The 13,959-nt window shown below is 36.1% G+C and overlaps 1 protein-coding gene across 1 annotated transcript in view; it reads left to right on the forward strand.

The window, feature by feature from the left end:
• CNTNAP4 (contactin associated protein like 4) overlaps positions 1 to 13,959 on the forward strand; it is a 292,160-nt gene that overhangs the window by 144,855 nt on the left and 133,346 nt on the right. The window contains exon 4 of the mRNA XM_025369727.1: positions 7,176 to 7,323. Within this exon, the coding sequence (XP_025225512.1) occupies positions 7,176 to 7,323 (148 nt within the window). The remainder of the gene's footprint in view (positions 1 to 7,175; positions 7,324 to 13,959) is intronic.

A 13,959-nucleotide genomic window follows, 5' to 3' on the forward strand; every position in this document is an offset into this window, starting at 1 on the left:
TATAAATTTCCTTTTAAGAACAGTTTTTGCTGCTGTTTTATTACTTTTTAATGTACGTAGGACACTACATAAGAAAAAAAATTAGTAGACAATTTTAGGCCTAGAAGGTTATCTTTCTGCAGAGTGTAATTTCATTTACTTTTACAGGCAACCAGAAGCCCTCAACCTCTCTGGCAACCTAACTATAATTCCCCACAGATTGGGAAGATGGGAAGTTCACCTTTAATCTCTGGGTGGGGCTGTCCATCTCTGGCTTTCCGTTTATCCTAAAAAGTAGAGCCTCTGAATTCTTAAAAAAGCCTGTGGAAGCCTGTAAAATATTCTCTTCTTTGAGGGCTCTAGAATGAAAATTTTGTCCCTAACCCCATCAAAGCTGCTCATAAAACAGACAATGACAAAAGAAAACAAACAAACAAACAAACAAACAAAAAACTACCCAGTTTCTGTTTCTCCTCTTCAGAAATCCTTTAGTTATCCCTAAAGAGAAAGCCTCACATGCAGGGCTCACCTCTTTGGGTTTTCTTCTTCTAGATCTTGGACATTTAATATTTTATTATATTTTTAGCTCTTCGACTCCTTTTTTTAATATTCCAAAAGGAGGGTTCAGAGTTTCGAGTCTAGCAGTACCATAATGTGAATTTTTATAGTTATTTTCCATCTCAATAAAAATTTAGTCTTCCACAAAATTGTACATATAATACCCTAATATAAATGTAAGCTTTATGACTTGTCCACGTATCTCTCATATAACAATTTATTTCTGTGTTTCAACAATAGTTGCAGATTACAGGCAAGTGTGCATCTTTCATGTGCTTTTTTTCTTCTGGCTATTTGATCTGTCTTGAGAATTCAAACCCTTTTATGCAAAAGGCACTAAACAGTATGTTTTATTACTTGTGTCTCCATAGATTCTAATATAATGATTCACACAAAGGGCCTCATCAAGTTATTATTAATAATTTTGTGTTCCTTCAAATAAATATTTTAATAATATTCAATATTTTTGGAAGGTGGTAGAGACGGATTTTATTAAATAAAATTCCATTTGCTTTAATTTTGAAAATTGAGATTTATTATACATGCAGCTCAAAAACTTAACATTCTAATTTGATTAGTGGATTCTCACTGCTATTTCTTTATTAGAATAAATGAATTACATTCGTAATCAAGACTGAGTCAACTTTGTAAGATACAGTCCTGATGTCTTGTTCAACATATGTTTAAAAGTTATTCTTATATGGGTTTATGCTGGCAAATTTTCCACTTTTCAGTAGTTCTTATTTCTCTTTGCTTTTAATATATGCTTTTCTAGATTAGATAACCTTTTGGGAGGCACATTTAGTAAAGATTTATACCTGACATCATAAAATTAAAAAGTGATTTCTATTTGACAGCATGTTGCTTTGATTATTTAGCATCTCAGTGTCAGCTGACTATGTCAAAATGAATTGTACTTGAAAACAGGTCATGTATAGGGCACGTGTAGGTCATAAGAATTCTCACAATAAGGGAGGTTATTAATGACAAGGGGATTTTCATGTTTCCCTGTTTCTTTGTTGAACTTCTACTGGTGCTGCTGTTTATATGGATGGAGCTGGACTGATTTCTATATAATTGCAGAGTCTGCTATGCAACTATGTGTAACGGGTCCCGTGTTTCTGATTTATAACAGTGACGTTTTAGAGCTTCTTGTAAATTGCCATATGGGCAGCTCCCTTTATACTTCTTGGCTTTTATACATGAGTTGCTCAATTAATATTTGAAAAAGAAATTAGTGCTATTATGCCTCTTCATAAACTTTAGAATCACTTTGGAAATACTTAAAATCCTGTGAGAAACTTTAATTCATTAACTCCATAAATTTTCCTGGTTAAAATACATTCCTAAACCGTCTATGAACACCTCACTGGGTCTGGAAATCACCAAGTCTAAAAGAAAAGAAAGATACAATGAAGGCTTTTTGATAGGACATATAAAGTTCATTTTACTTCTAGATATTTTATGTACTTAATAATATAATAACATATTTATATTCTATGTCTATTAGGAGGTTACTGTTTATATGCAAGAGTCATTGATTATTGAATGTTTATCATTTATTTTTATTTGACTCCAATAATTTTGGGAAGATGTAAAGTTTAATAGAAAATCTTTTTGTCTATAAAAGTCAACTGGTAGAGCTGAGTCCCAGTTCAACAATAACCTAAGTTGCATTATTCTAAAATGTGTAAAAGATTTTAAATATAAATTATGAGGAAAAATGAAAAAAGCTTCAGATAAAATATTAAATTTCCTCTAGGGTAAGTTGTTTGCTTTCATGTTCTGTTGAAGTGATGCCTTTTGATGGCTTAGCTAAATTATGGGCTTTGGAGTCAGAAAAGCCTGGAATTAAATCCTTGCGCTGCCACTTTCTGGCTGTGTGACTTTAGGCACATAACGTCTATAATTTTCATTTTCCTCAGTTGTAAAGTGGGTACAAAAATAACTACTTCACAGAGTTGATGCAAATATTAAAGCTACCTAATACGTTTCTGCTATGTCTGATGCTGAGCCCCTAACTTTCATGTTGAAAACATTTACATTGATCACATAGAACACAATCACTAGTTGTTATGGTCCAAATATTTGTGTCTCCCCAAACTTCGTATATTGAAATCTTAACCCTCAACAAGATTAGGTGGGGCCTTTTGGGAGGTGATTAGGTCAAGAGGCCTGTTATGGAAATGCAAATAGTTTTCTTATAAAAGAGACCCAAAGGAGCTCATTCACCCTTCCACGATGTGAGACTACAGCTAGAAAGTGGCATTCCGTGAAACATGAAGTGGGCCTTCACCAGACACTGCATCTGCTGGTGCCTTGATTTTGGACTTTCCAGCCTCCAGAACTGTGAAAAACAAATTTGTGTTGTTTATAAGATACTCAAAAGATACTCAGTTTATGACTTTTGAAGTGAGACCTTCTAAAATTTTTTTTTCTCTCTGAAAAGTTTTGAGATAATATAGGGAACATAAAAGTACAGGATTTATACACAAACCAGAAGAGTACTTTATGAGTGAGACAAAGATCCAAAGCACAAAATTAGCTTGGCATGCATTAGAAATGCAGATTTCAGGGCCCTCCCCACAAATTTAGTACACGGGTGCAAGATTTGTTTCTTAAAAAACACCTCAAGTAATCCTGACATTAACTAAAGTTCAGAATCTTTAAAGGAAGACATAAATGTCCCTGTAATAAAATTATTATTTTTTTAAAAAGATAGACCCTTAAATCCATGCATTTCTTTATGAATTGTTATGGTAACAATTCTTCATAGCAAATTGAGGAAAGGTTCCTAGGCGAAGGAATACATTTGAAATTAAGCTGCATGCACTGAACTTTTCATTTCGAGTAATGTAGCATCAATCCCATGCATCATTCACAAACATTCTGAAAATTTCCATTAAATATTAAAATCCAAAGCAGAATCTTGGTTATGTATAAAAAATTTCAACAAGTGGAGCAAAAATTGCAAATATTATTGATCAGTTAATAAATATAATAAATAGTAACTGCATATTTTTCCAAGTGACACTGGCATTAGAAAGTTATTTAAGGTATCCAGAGTGCTACTAAGTAATGCTTTTGCCTGCTGTATTGCTATACACTTTTCCTATGTCTGTCTCCATTATTTTATTATTATAAAATTAATACATGCCCATTAAAAAATCTAGATTTGACTGGAATGTGCTATAAGTCCCGTATTCCCAATCTCACAATTTTCCTTACCCTCCATAAGAGATAATTGCTAACAGTTTTGAATATGACAGTGATATTTTTATTAATATAAACTATGTATCATATATTCTTAATGTTTTCAAAATTTAAATAGTTCATAACGTGATCAAGTGAAAAGTGAAGGGCTGTCATTTGCAGATGTCTTACTGCATTTACCTGTCGGCTGTCACTGTCACTGTGCATCTTTTCTCCCAGTCCCTTAAGACGCCAAAATCATTGAACTTACATTAATTTTGCAACAAATGTGAGATCTTTTGGAGGGTAATTTAATTAATCATCCAGCTGTTCACTGTGCAAGAAATTATAATTAGGGATTGTGTTAGCCTGCCAGTGGCACTTAGGAAATAGAATCAAAAGTATAAGATCTAAGGTCCTCAACCTAAGCTACACATTACTCTAATTTGGAAAGCTTGTAAAGACATAAGCATGCAGGCTGGGTGTGGTGGCTTACACCTGTAATCCTAACACCTTGGGAGGCCAAGGCGGGCAGATCATTTGAGGTCAGGAGTTTGAGACCAGCCTGGCCAACATGGTGAATCCCCGTCTCTAGTAAAAATGCAAAAAAAAAAGTGCCAGCCATGGTGTCTGGGGCCCATAATCCCAGCTACTTGGGAGGCTGAGGCAGGAGAATTGTTTGAGCCCGGGAGGTAGAGGTTGCAGTGAGCTGTGATCGCACCACTGCACTCCAGCCTGGGTGACAGAGCGAGACTCCGTCTTAAAAAAAAAAAAAAGACATAAGCTGACACATACACACATACAAAGAGAAAGAGAGAACAAAAGCAATGCTCAGGCTCTGAGCGCTGAGAGTTTTAATGTGCAGTCTAAGTTTGGGAAACGTTGCTCTATAGCAGCCATCCTAAAGGAAATTGAAATAATCAAATTTTTGGGCAAATCATCAGGATTTCCATAGAAATTGAGACTGTCGTGCTCTAGAGGTTGAGTGAGAATAAGGTTTGGTTAGTGCAATATAGAAAACAGCTAAATTTTCTTACCAAACCTCAGTAAAAAATTTTGACCAGTGGAACAGCATGGAACCTTCTCAGGGGTCTGGTTATCAGAGTCCAAATATCCGTGGAATTAAACAGTGTTCTCCTATTTATGTTCTTGGAAACACTAGTCTAGAAATTTGCTCTGCAAAACAACAGCAGCAACAACAGCAAAAACAGAGGGGAGCAGTTCTCTGGCCTTATATGTTTGAGATGCGCTAGGTAAGTGTCCCTGCCATGGGCTTATACATTGCAATTTGCACATTAGCATGTGACATGCTCTGAGAGGCCCTGTAATTGAGACGTCTGTGGAACTTTTGTTTTTAAGCTCAGTCTTTCTCAAACATACACATTCAACAAATATTTTGATGAGAACCACTTTGAGTCGAGGAATGTTCTAGGTATTACAGATGGAACACAATAAACCTCTCTGCTTTAGTAGAGTTTGTTTTCTAGGAGGATAAGATAAACAGGCAGATAATGATCAAATAAGAGAAACCCCTCTTAAAATAATGAGAAATATAGAGAAAATAGCAAGATATTTATGGGGGATGTCAAGTACACAGGTACTTTAGAGACTGTGATCAAAAAGGACCTGTCTTGGGGGTAATATTTTAGTCAAAGCTTAAAATGACAAGAGAGACTGGGCATGCAAAGATCTTGGGAAAGAGCTTTCACAGCAGAATGGACTCTCCTGGTGCAAATCCCTGAGAGGACTAAACTTGCCTTGCTCGAGGAGGCCCAGTGTGGTTAGAGCATAATGGAGGTGGTTGCTGGAGACTGTGTTTGGATGAGGAGTTTAGATTTTGTTCTATGTGGTAAAGAAAGTGTTGGGGACGGCATAGTTTTATTTACCTCTACAAGTGTTACTGTGTGCTCAGAGGGGAAGATATTGGGTATGATGGCAAAGAACAAAATAATAATAAAGACCAGGAAGAGGCTGTCAGGGTGACAGCCTCTTCTGGTGAGGTGATGCTTTGTTGAACTGAGTGGTCATATTGAGATAAAGAGATGCCCCAATTTTGGATATAATTTGGAGATGCCATCACAGCTGTGCCTGTGTTTTGTGAGCTTGAACATTTAGTATATGGGATACTGGTGGAGTAGGGGCAGGACGTAGGGGATTGACTGACAAGGAGAATCAAATTAATTTAACTATAAAACACCCAATCTTTTAAAAATGTATTAGAAAATGTTTTGGTAAATGATAGTAAAGGGATATTTGTGAAGTAGAAAGAAAAACAGGCAAATGATCAGATAGGCTGGGTATTGGTGTTTCTATTGTGTTTATCTTTGCCTTGGGCAGTCTACATGAGGTTGATCTTATTTGTTGACCCAGTCATGGGCAAGGGATTTATCATGAACCTGCAAATGTAGTTGCATGTTCCCTTATTATGAAAGAAAGAGATGGAGGAGAGGAGGAGGAGGACCACGGTAAGGAAGCTGGGAAATAAAAATGAAGTGTAAATTATTGAGAACAACTTCTGCTTCATGATGACTTCTCCACCTGTAGTCTTAACAGTGTGTTGTATGGAAGAAAACAAAAGATGCTTAGATGTTGGGTGCTGCAGTATGTGAGTTTTACAGGTGAGCTACCTATTATGTAGATGCATCCTGATTTTATGGAAGAAACATAGCTCCTGGTCCTACCATATAATGGTTGCAATGCTTGCAAACACCAGAGGGTTTTTTCTTTTCTTTCTCTCCTTTCTGACCTTTAATTTCCTTGTCTGCGATTTGACTGTGCTAACTTAGCATCATTCCCAAGATTTCTCTAGCTTTCAAATTCTAAAGTCCATAACTTTAATTACAGGTCTTCCCACATTATTATTGTTTCCAGTGTCCCTTAACAATTTGAATGTGTGTATCTGGCATTGTGCTACTGAGGTTTAAAAACCTGTTATCTGAGTGTAGCTCCAACTTGAAAGTTGGGTGGTACTTTTCTTTTATGTTAATAAGTAAGATGAGAAGGTGAAAGAACCAAAACACATCATAGCTTAATTCATTCATCAATGATGTAAGCAACTTCTTTGTCGACTGAGATGATAGTTTTTCAACCCCTTGGAGAATATTTTCTCAATGTTTTTGTTGCTATTCACAATGTTAATTGCTATAGACATGGAACACTTTTACGTTCAATCTACAAGTTACACAAGCAATTTTTATTGCAGGTATCATGGTTGAAAACTGGTATAATGGGGTGGTAGAATTTAAACTCTCTTAAAAAGTTGAAGCAACAGTAATTTGTGTGGATGGAGAGACATCGTGACATAACCGTTAACATGGTTTTCTTATAGAAGGTAGCACCATTCATAGTACAATGCAGATCACACAGTGTTCATAGACATTATAGGTGACAAACTGAAATGCATATTCTCCAGATACATTGATTTCCTTCTTTCCCTTTTCTCCTAGGGTTTTTCAGGAAATGCAAATGCAGACAGTGTTGTGTACTATAGACTCCAGCCTTCTATCAAAGCCCGATTTCTGCGCTTCCTCCCTTTAGAATGGAACCCCAAGGGCAGAATTGGAATGCGAATCGAAGTGTTTGGATGTGCATACAGTAAGTGTTTGTTTATCCAATACACTGACATAGATACCAAAAGAGATGTTTTAAAAGCCAAACTGCAAACTGAAATGGACTTTTTAGCTATGTAAAGAGATATAAAAAATAGGAATAATTTTTGTGCACAGCTTTTTTGTGTGTGCCTGTACATGCCAATATTGACTTTTGTGTTCAACTTGAACATTTTAATTCAGACATGGAAGCACTTGATAGATAGATGGATAGATACATATTTATTGATACATGTGAATGCATTTATTCAAATAGAATATTATTGACTAGATTGTAACTTTCAAGTATTAGAAGTTTCCTTCGTGAGTTATATTTGATGATGTTTCATTTAGGTACCCTGAGTCTAATAAAAGAGACACTGTTCCATTGAGTTTAACCAACCGTCTGTTATGAAACCAAAAACTATTTTTCTCTTTAGCCTACAAACAATATCATGCAATTCACTTTTAAATATGCTGTGCTCTCAGTATAAATTAATAGAAAAAGAAAAGACTTCTCCCAGAATATAATATGTGTTTAAAATACTTTCACATAAAAAAGATAGAAACCGCAGATTTCACTTAGGCTCCTCTTAATGAAGCATTTTATTATGTATATTTTTTTGTGGGGAAGAGATGTAGGAGTTATTGATAGTGCACCTCAAGCCACATTATCCTGTTAGATACACTTTTATTATAGAACAATGGGTTAGTTAATATGATTTACAATTATCAGACTAACAGTGTGAGGTTTGAAGAGATTCAGTAATTTGCTCAGAGCCTCACCTATGAAATAATCTGGAAGAGAACCCAGGACTGCTCAACTTCACGGCATCACTTTTTTCTCTGCTAAACATTTATTTTTAGCTACTAAAGCTTTTTTCATACCTATGCTGTCACTTTGTGATGTAAGCCAAGTTCAGCTCTGATTCACTTTATTTACATAAAAGGAAAGCAGGTGATGAAGAGATCAAGTGACTTGTGGAAGTTGTCTAAACTCTATCCGACAGAGAGATCACATTGCGTGGTTTGTGTGGGTATTCTGTATTTCATGATGTTCTCAGTGTCCATCTCTACCATCAGACATATTTGACAGACCTGATTCCTCCAGGGCCTACAGAATAATACTAAAAGTATTAATATAATATTAATAGCAATAACACTAATAATAATATTAATAGCATTCCTTTCTATAACTCTAGAAATAGCACCGTTTCCTTCATGCTTATTATATGCACTATTCTAAGCAGTTTATGATTCCTCAAAGTAGCCCAGATAAATATTACTGGGTAACCGCTCCATCTACCTACTTTGAAGATGAGAAAGCTAAAGCTCAGAGAGGTTGACTTGCTCGAGCCCCACAGACAGGAAGTGGCAGAGCTGGGTTTGCAACCAAGTTTGCCAAACTCCAGAAAGCAAGCTTGTATTGACATTTCCTCTAGTTGTTGAATAACAGAGATGAGTCAGTGGCCAGCTAACTTCTCACTCTCTGTCCACCTTAATTGCAGGCTTTCGTAGCCTCAACAATCCAGCTTAGCTATGCCATGTTAGTTCCTCACGTCACAATTCCTATACCTGAATAAAATCATGCATTAAAAAAATCCCACCCCCAATTATGATCCTGCAAACTAGAACTTGGACAGTAGTATTATTTGTCTTTGGATCACAGAGCTTAGCAAAGCTCATGCCACATGAGGGACAACTAGTAAAACAAATTTCAAAGTGCTTCCTATTTACAATTATATTCTCCCCTTATTCAGAGCATCCACCTTGCAAAATATTTGTCTAGCACTGTGTAAAAATAGCTAACAGTTATTGTGCATGTATTTTTTGTAGACATTCTACTAATTCATCCTCAACACCACTCATTTATTAGAGAGAAAACTGGGTCTTAGAAACATGAAGCAATTTGTTTAATACCACACACTTAGTATGCATTAAACCTAGGATATAAACTCAATATTAACAAATTTAACATTAAGAGCAACAGCTTAGTGGGACTGTTTATGCTGTTTTGCTGACTCTATAGCCCCAGGTATGATGTCTACATGGGGGTGATAGCTAAGGTACAGGCTCTTTTGAGTTATCTGCTGCTCTGTGGCTAATGATAACTCAAACCTCCCCCTCACCTGTCTTGATTTGCAACTCTCTGGAATGTTCTTTTTGTTGCGACTTCATTTGCTATCTTTGGTGTGAGCATACTGTCCATGTGTTTGGTCAATATTCTTTTCACATTGACCCATGGTTGAAGTAGTAGTACTGGGAGCCAACAGGATTTTGAACTCAAACTTAAACACATATAGTGAAATAGTGTGGCAGGATTTAATGACAAATGATGACTGTGTAATTTTAAACCATTATTAAAGAAGAAAAAGTAATAAACTTAATGGATAAACATTCTTGTAGATAATCAGAAAATAACCAGAGAATGGGTTGGGCATGAGTACCTTATGGGAATGTGTTTTATTAAATTGACTTTAATACCTCAATTACACCACAGTCATGCTCATATCTTCCACCTATTCATAGCATTGGAATTGTAATATATTAGTTTATTAAAACATAGTATTATATAGCCATCATTTATTAAAGTTAGTATGTGTCAGAGACTGTAAAGAATAAGCATATTCTGATTTGTTCCTAGCAATGTAGGGAAGCAGGCACATGAATATTGCCATTTCATGCAGGAGTCAGAGGAGACAAGCAGAATTGTCTACTGAATAAGACATACAGCTTGCTCTGGGTGACATGGCAAAGAAATAGCTAGGACTACTGGCTTTCCCTACCCTCAGAAGGAAGGACTGTAGTTGCTATCATCACAAGCATCCCGTTGCAAGATTTTGTCTGCAGCTCCCTTAAGTAGCACAGACCCAAGATCAGATTGGATTTTCTCCAGACACAAAAGACCATTCTTGCGAAATCCCTGTTAAAAGGAAAAGTGTTGGGAAGTGGGTAGAATTTCTTTACTGAATCACAGCCACAGGACATGCATCCATGCCCAACAAAGTAGGTTTCCCCTGAGCTTGAGGAAAGCCCGAAGGATTGCATGAAACCAGCCATCCTCCCCTCCAGCTTAGCTACGCCATGTGCCTCCTCATCTGCACCAAATTAACGTGACTTAGATGCGCTTTGCCTGAGCCATTCACTCAAGTGTAGCACACCTCACAGACTGCTTCATCTCTCCTGACATACAAAAAGGTGAATTTAAGAGAAATTAGTAACTTCTGCAGAATTACACAACCCATGTTAGATCTAGGATTTAAAATCAGCTCTCTCATTTTCCTAAGCCAGTGCCCCTGATAACTATATGAATCATACATGTATTGAGCCTTTAACTATTTATTGGCACTTGCTAAAAAGAACTCTACTAGGTATTGGGTATAGGGAGATATTCTAAAGTCATATATATTTTCTTAATAAAGATAGGCATGTGCAGTGTTGGAAAAATTGTATGAACTAAGTGTAAAATATTGTAGCATGTTGTATAGGGTGTGAAGAATAAAGTAATTGATAAATTGTGGTTAGTATAAGAAAGTTTATAACGATAGATTTTGAAACAAAGTTGCAGATATTTTCACATGGAAGACTGAGGGGATGGTCCAAATAGGAAAAATGCTGTGCCCCAGTCAAGCACAGGAAAGAGGATTGCTGGAATCATTACTCAAATGAGTATTTGAGTACAGTCATTCAGACTGAAATTAGGGCTATGGGTTAGAGGGTGAAATCTGGAGGCAGCAGCTCATTAGAAGGCTTTTACTCTTGTTTGGGCAAGTGATGGTAGAACCCCAACCTAGAGGAACAGCAATCAGTATAAGGGGAGGAAGGGCCAGGCGCAGTGGCTCATGCCTATAATTCCAGGACTTTGGGAGGCCGAGGTGGGCGGATCACCTGAGGTCACGAGTTTGAGACCAGCCCAGCCAACATGGTGAAACCCTGTCTCTACTAAAAATACAAAAATTAGCCGGGTGTAGTGGCGCATGCCTGTAATCCCAGCTACTTGGGAGGCTGAGACAGGAGAATCACTTGAACCCAGGAAGTGGAGGTTGCAGTGAGCCAAAATCATGCCACTGCACTTCAGCCTGGGCAACAGAGTGAGACTGTCTCAAAAGTAAAGGAGGAGGTAAGCAAATTCAAAATATTCTGAGGATATTGAATCAAGAGACCTTGGTCATTGTATGAGGGAACACTGAGTTATCAAATTTGCTTTTTTTTTCTTTCCTCCCTTGATCCTTTTTTTTTCCTTCAAATTTGAACACCTGTCTGGAAGGGGGTGCCATTTTCTAAGATGGGAAATGAGACAATAAATAGATTGTGGAAGGAAACAAGAGATAGTCCCGTTGTTGACACGTTGAGTTCAAGTGCCTATGATATATGGAAGATTGGAACTCCAAGCCCTCTGAGTTGATGTTGAATTAAAACCTATATAAATATCATTATTGTTAGTGAATCATAAAGTATTCTACTGATTGTACTACTGTTAATAACAAAAGTGTGAAGTGCTATGTTTGAACAAGTACTCATGTCTTGAAAAATGGGAATGCATTTCTGCCATAATAAAAGCAGCTCCTTTGTACTATTTTTCAGGTGGAATAAATATTTTTATAACAGGCTCCCCTTGTGCCTAGTACGTATTTGCTGAAGTCACAGATGCAAGCCTATCCTGTGATTATTGCAGGAAAATGGCTCTTGTGAGAACCACACATAAATTGCCCTCTACCCCAACGAGTTAGGGCAATAATTTGTTATGAAGGAACATCAAGTGAATGGAAAATCCATATCAAAGAGCATGTTCTACTTTTATGTCAGTAAACTTGAAGTTGTTTCCTGAGTAATGAGAGAAGTAGAAGCTAAATTTTATGGGATCAAAGAGAAACTATAAATTTCAAATATCTTGGCCATAGCAGTAGTGATCATGTTTATAGATCTAGAGAAGAAATGTATAGAAATAAATTACTGGTGGGAGAAAGAAAGAAAAAGAAAAGAAAATATTTGATGCTACAGAAACAATACTACATGTCTCAAAGAGAAGTAAGCAATGGTGAACAAAGGAAAATAAATGGGTGAAAGTGAATATATCTGCAGTGTCCTTAGGAAGCAGCAATTAAACCACAGGAGATAATGTTATTTAATTGTGGATGAATTGCTGAGGCAGTTGTCCTTAGTGGAAATTCTAAATTCCTTTTCTCTAGTTACTGTATAAACATCCTCATTTTGCAGCCTATGATCATCTCTTCCTCATCCCCAACAGAATAAGAACATCCAACTGTCAAGCCATACTCAACTAATTTGTTCCTTTGGCAAACCTTGATTTTATGATTTTTCTAGCCTTAGGGTTTGTGCAGGATGCCTAGGGCAATCACCATGTACCCAGCCTTCATTTCTCTATCTGGATAACTCTCTTACTCATCCTTCTTTTCTCAGCATAGGAATCTCTGGTTCTGACAACTTCTCTAATACCCCATGTTCAAATCAGGAAATGTTTCCACCCACTTGTAGAACAGCTTTTCTTCTCCCAATCATAACATGCCCACATTATACTAGGTTGCAACCAGACACTTTTTTTGTTATTAGTCTTCTGGATGAAGACTAATAACAAAAATGAATGAATGAATGGGGGCAGGCTTAGTAAGCCTCAGGAATGCTTTCTCCATCATTCTAGTGTTCAACTTGTTAAAGATCCAGCAATAAAGGTCAGGGCACCAGGAGAACTGAGGAAGAAGATTGGATATGATGAGCAAGTGTACGGATGTGTTAAACCATTGTGTTTAGTTGTTTTAATGCAGACAGTTTAAGAGAAAATTATGGATCGTATTTAATATATCAAACAATCATTTTAAAACATATTAACTTTTACAAAACAGGAATGTACATTTTATTATTTAAAAAATTTCCGATTTTTTTGCATAATGTGAAGTTGGAATTATAACCATTAGCACATTTAAGTTTAGAAAACATGTAAATAGGAAATTTTTTAAAGTACCATAAAAAGCACAGACATTTACCTGGGTGAGAAAAATAAAACATTGAAAGACAGCTAGATAATAGTCTCTGTCTATTCAGGATGCTAATCTCTCATACCACATGTCTGGTTGGGGGAAAAATGAAAAGCCATACATTTGTTAGATTTACTAAAAGGATAGTTATAATTGAGTTCAATACCTACTTATTGAGCAGTTCCTACGTACTAACTGCTAAAAGCTTGAATAGGGTGAATTAGACAGTTCTTACACTCAGATTATCTATCAGCTAACATAGTAGCTGAGAAATCCTGTTTTATGTCAAAGTTTAAAAAGAAGATAGATTCTGCTTGGCCTAAAATCAAAGAGTATAAATTCTGTAATTCTTTGCAAAGTTTATCATCTTGAGTTTGATGACAAGTGGAGTGTATTAGGGTTGTCTAGAAGGACAGAACTAATAAGATATATATATATTATACATACACACACATATGTAGGAGTTTATATAAAGGGATATACATATCTAATAAGATATATTTGTATACAAATATATTTATAAATATACATACTATACTTGAAATAATATTGAAATGAAAAAATATAAAGGGGAGTTTATTAAGTATTAAGTAGTTTATTGAATATTAAGTATTATTGTTAAGTAATTATTAAGTTCTGTCCACATAAGA

The sequence above is a fragment of the Theropithecus gelada genome, chromosome 20, assembly GCF_003255815.1.
Source record: "Theropithecus gelada isolate Dixy chromosome 20, Tgel_1.0, whole genome shotgun sequence".
NCBI lineage: Eukaryota > Metazoa > Chordata > Mammalia > Primates > Cercopithecidae > Theropithecus > Theropithecus gelada.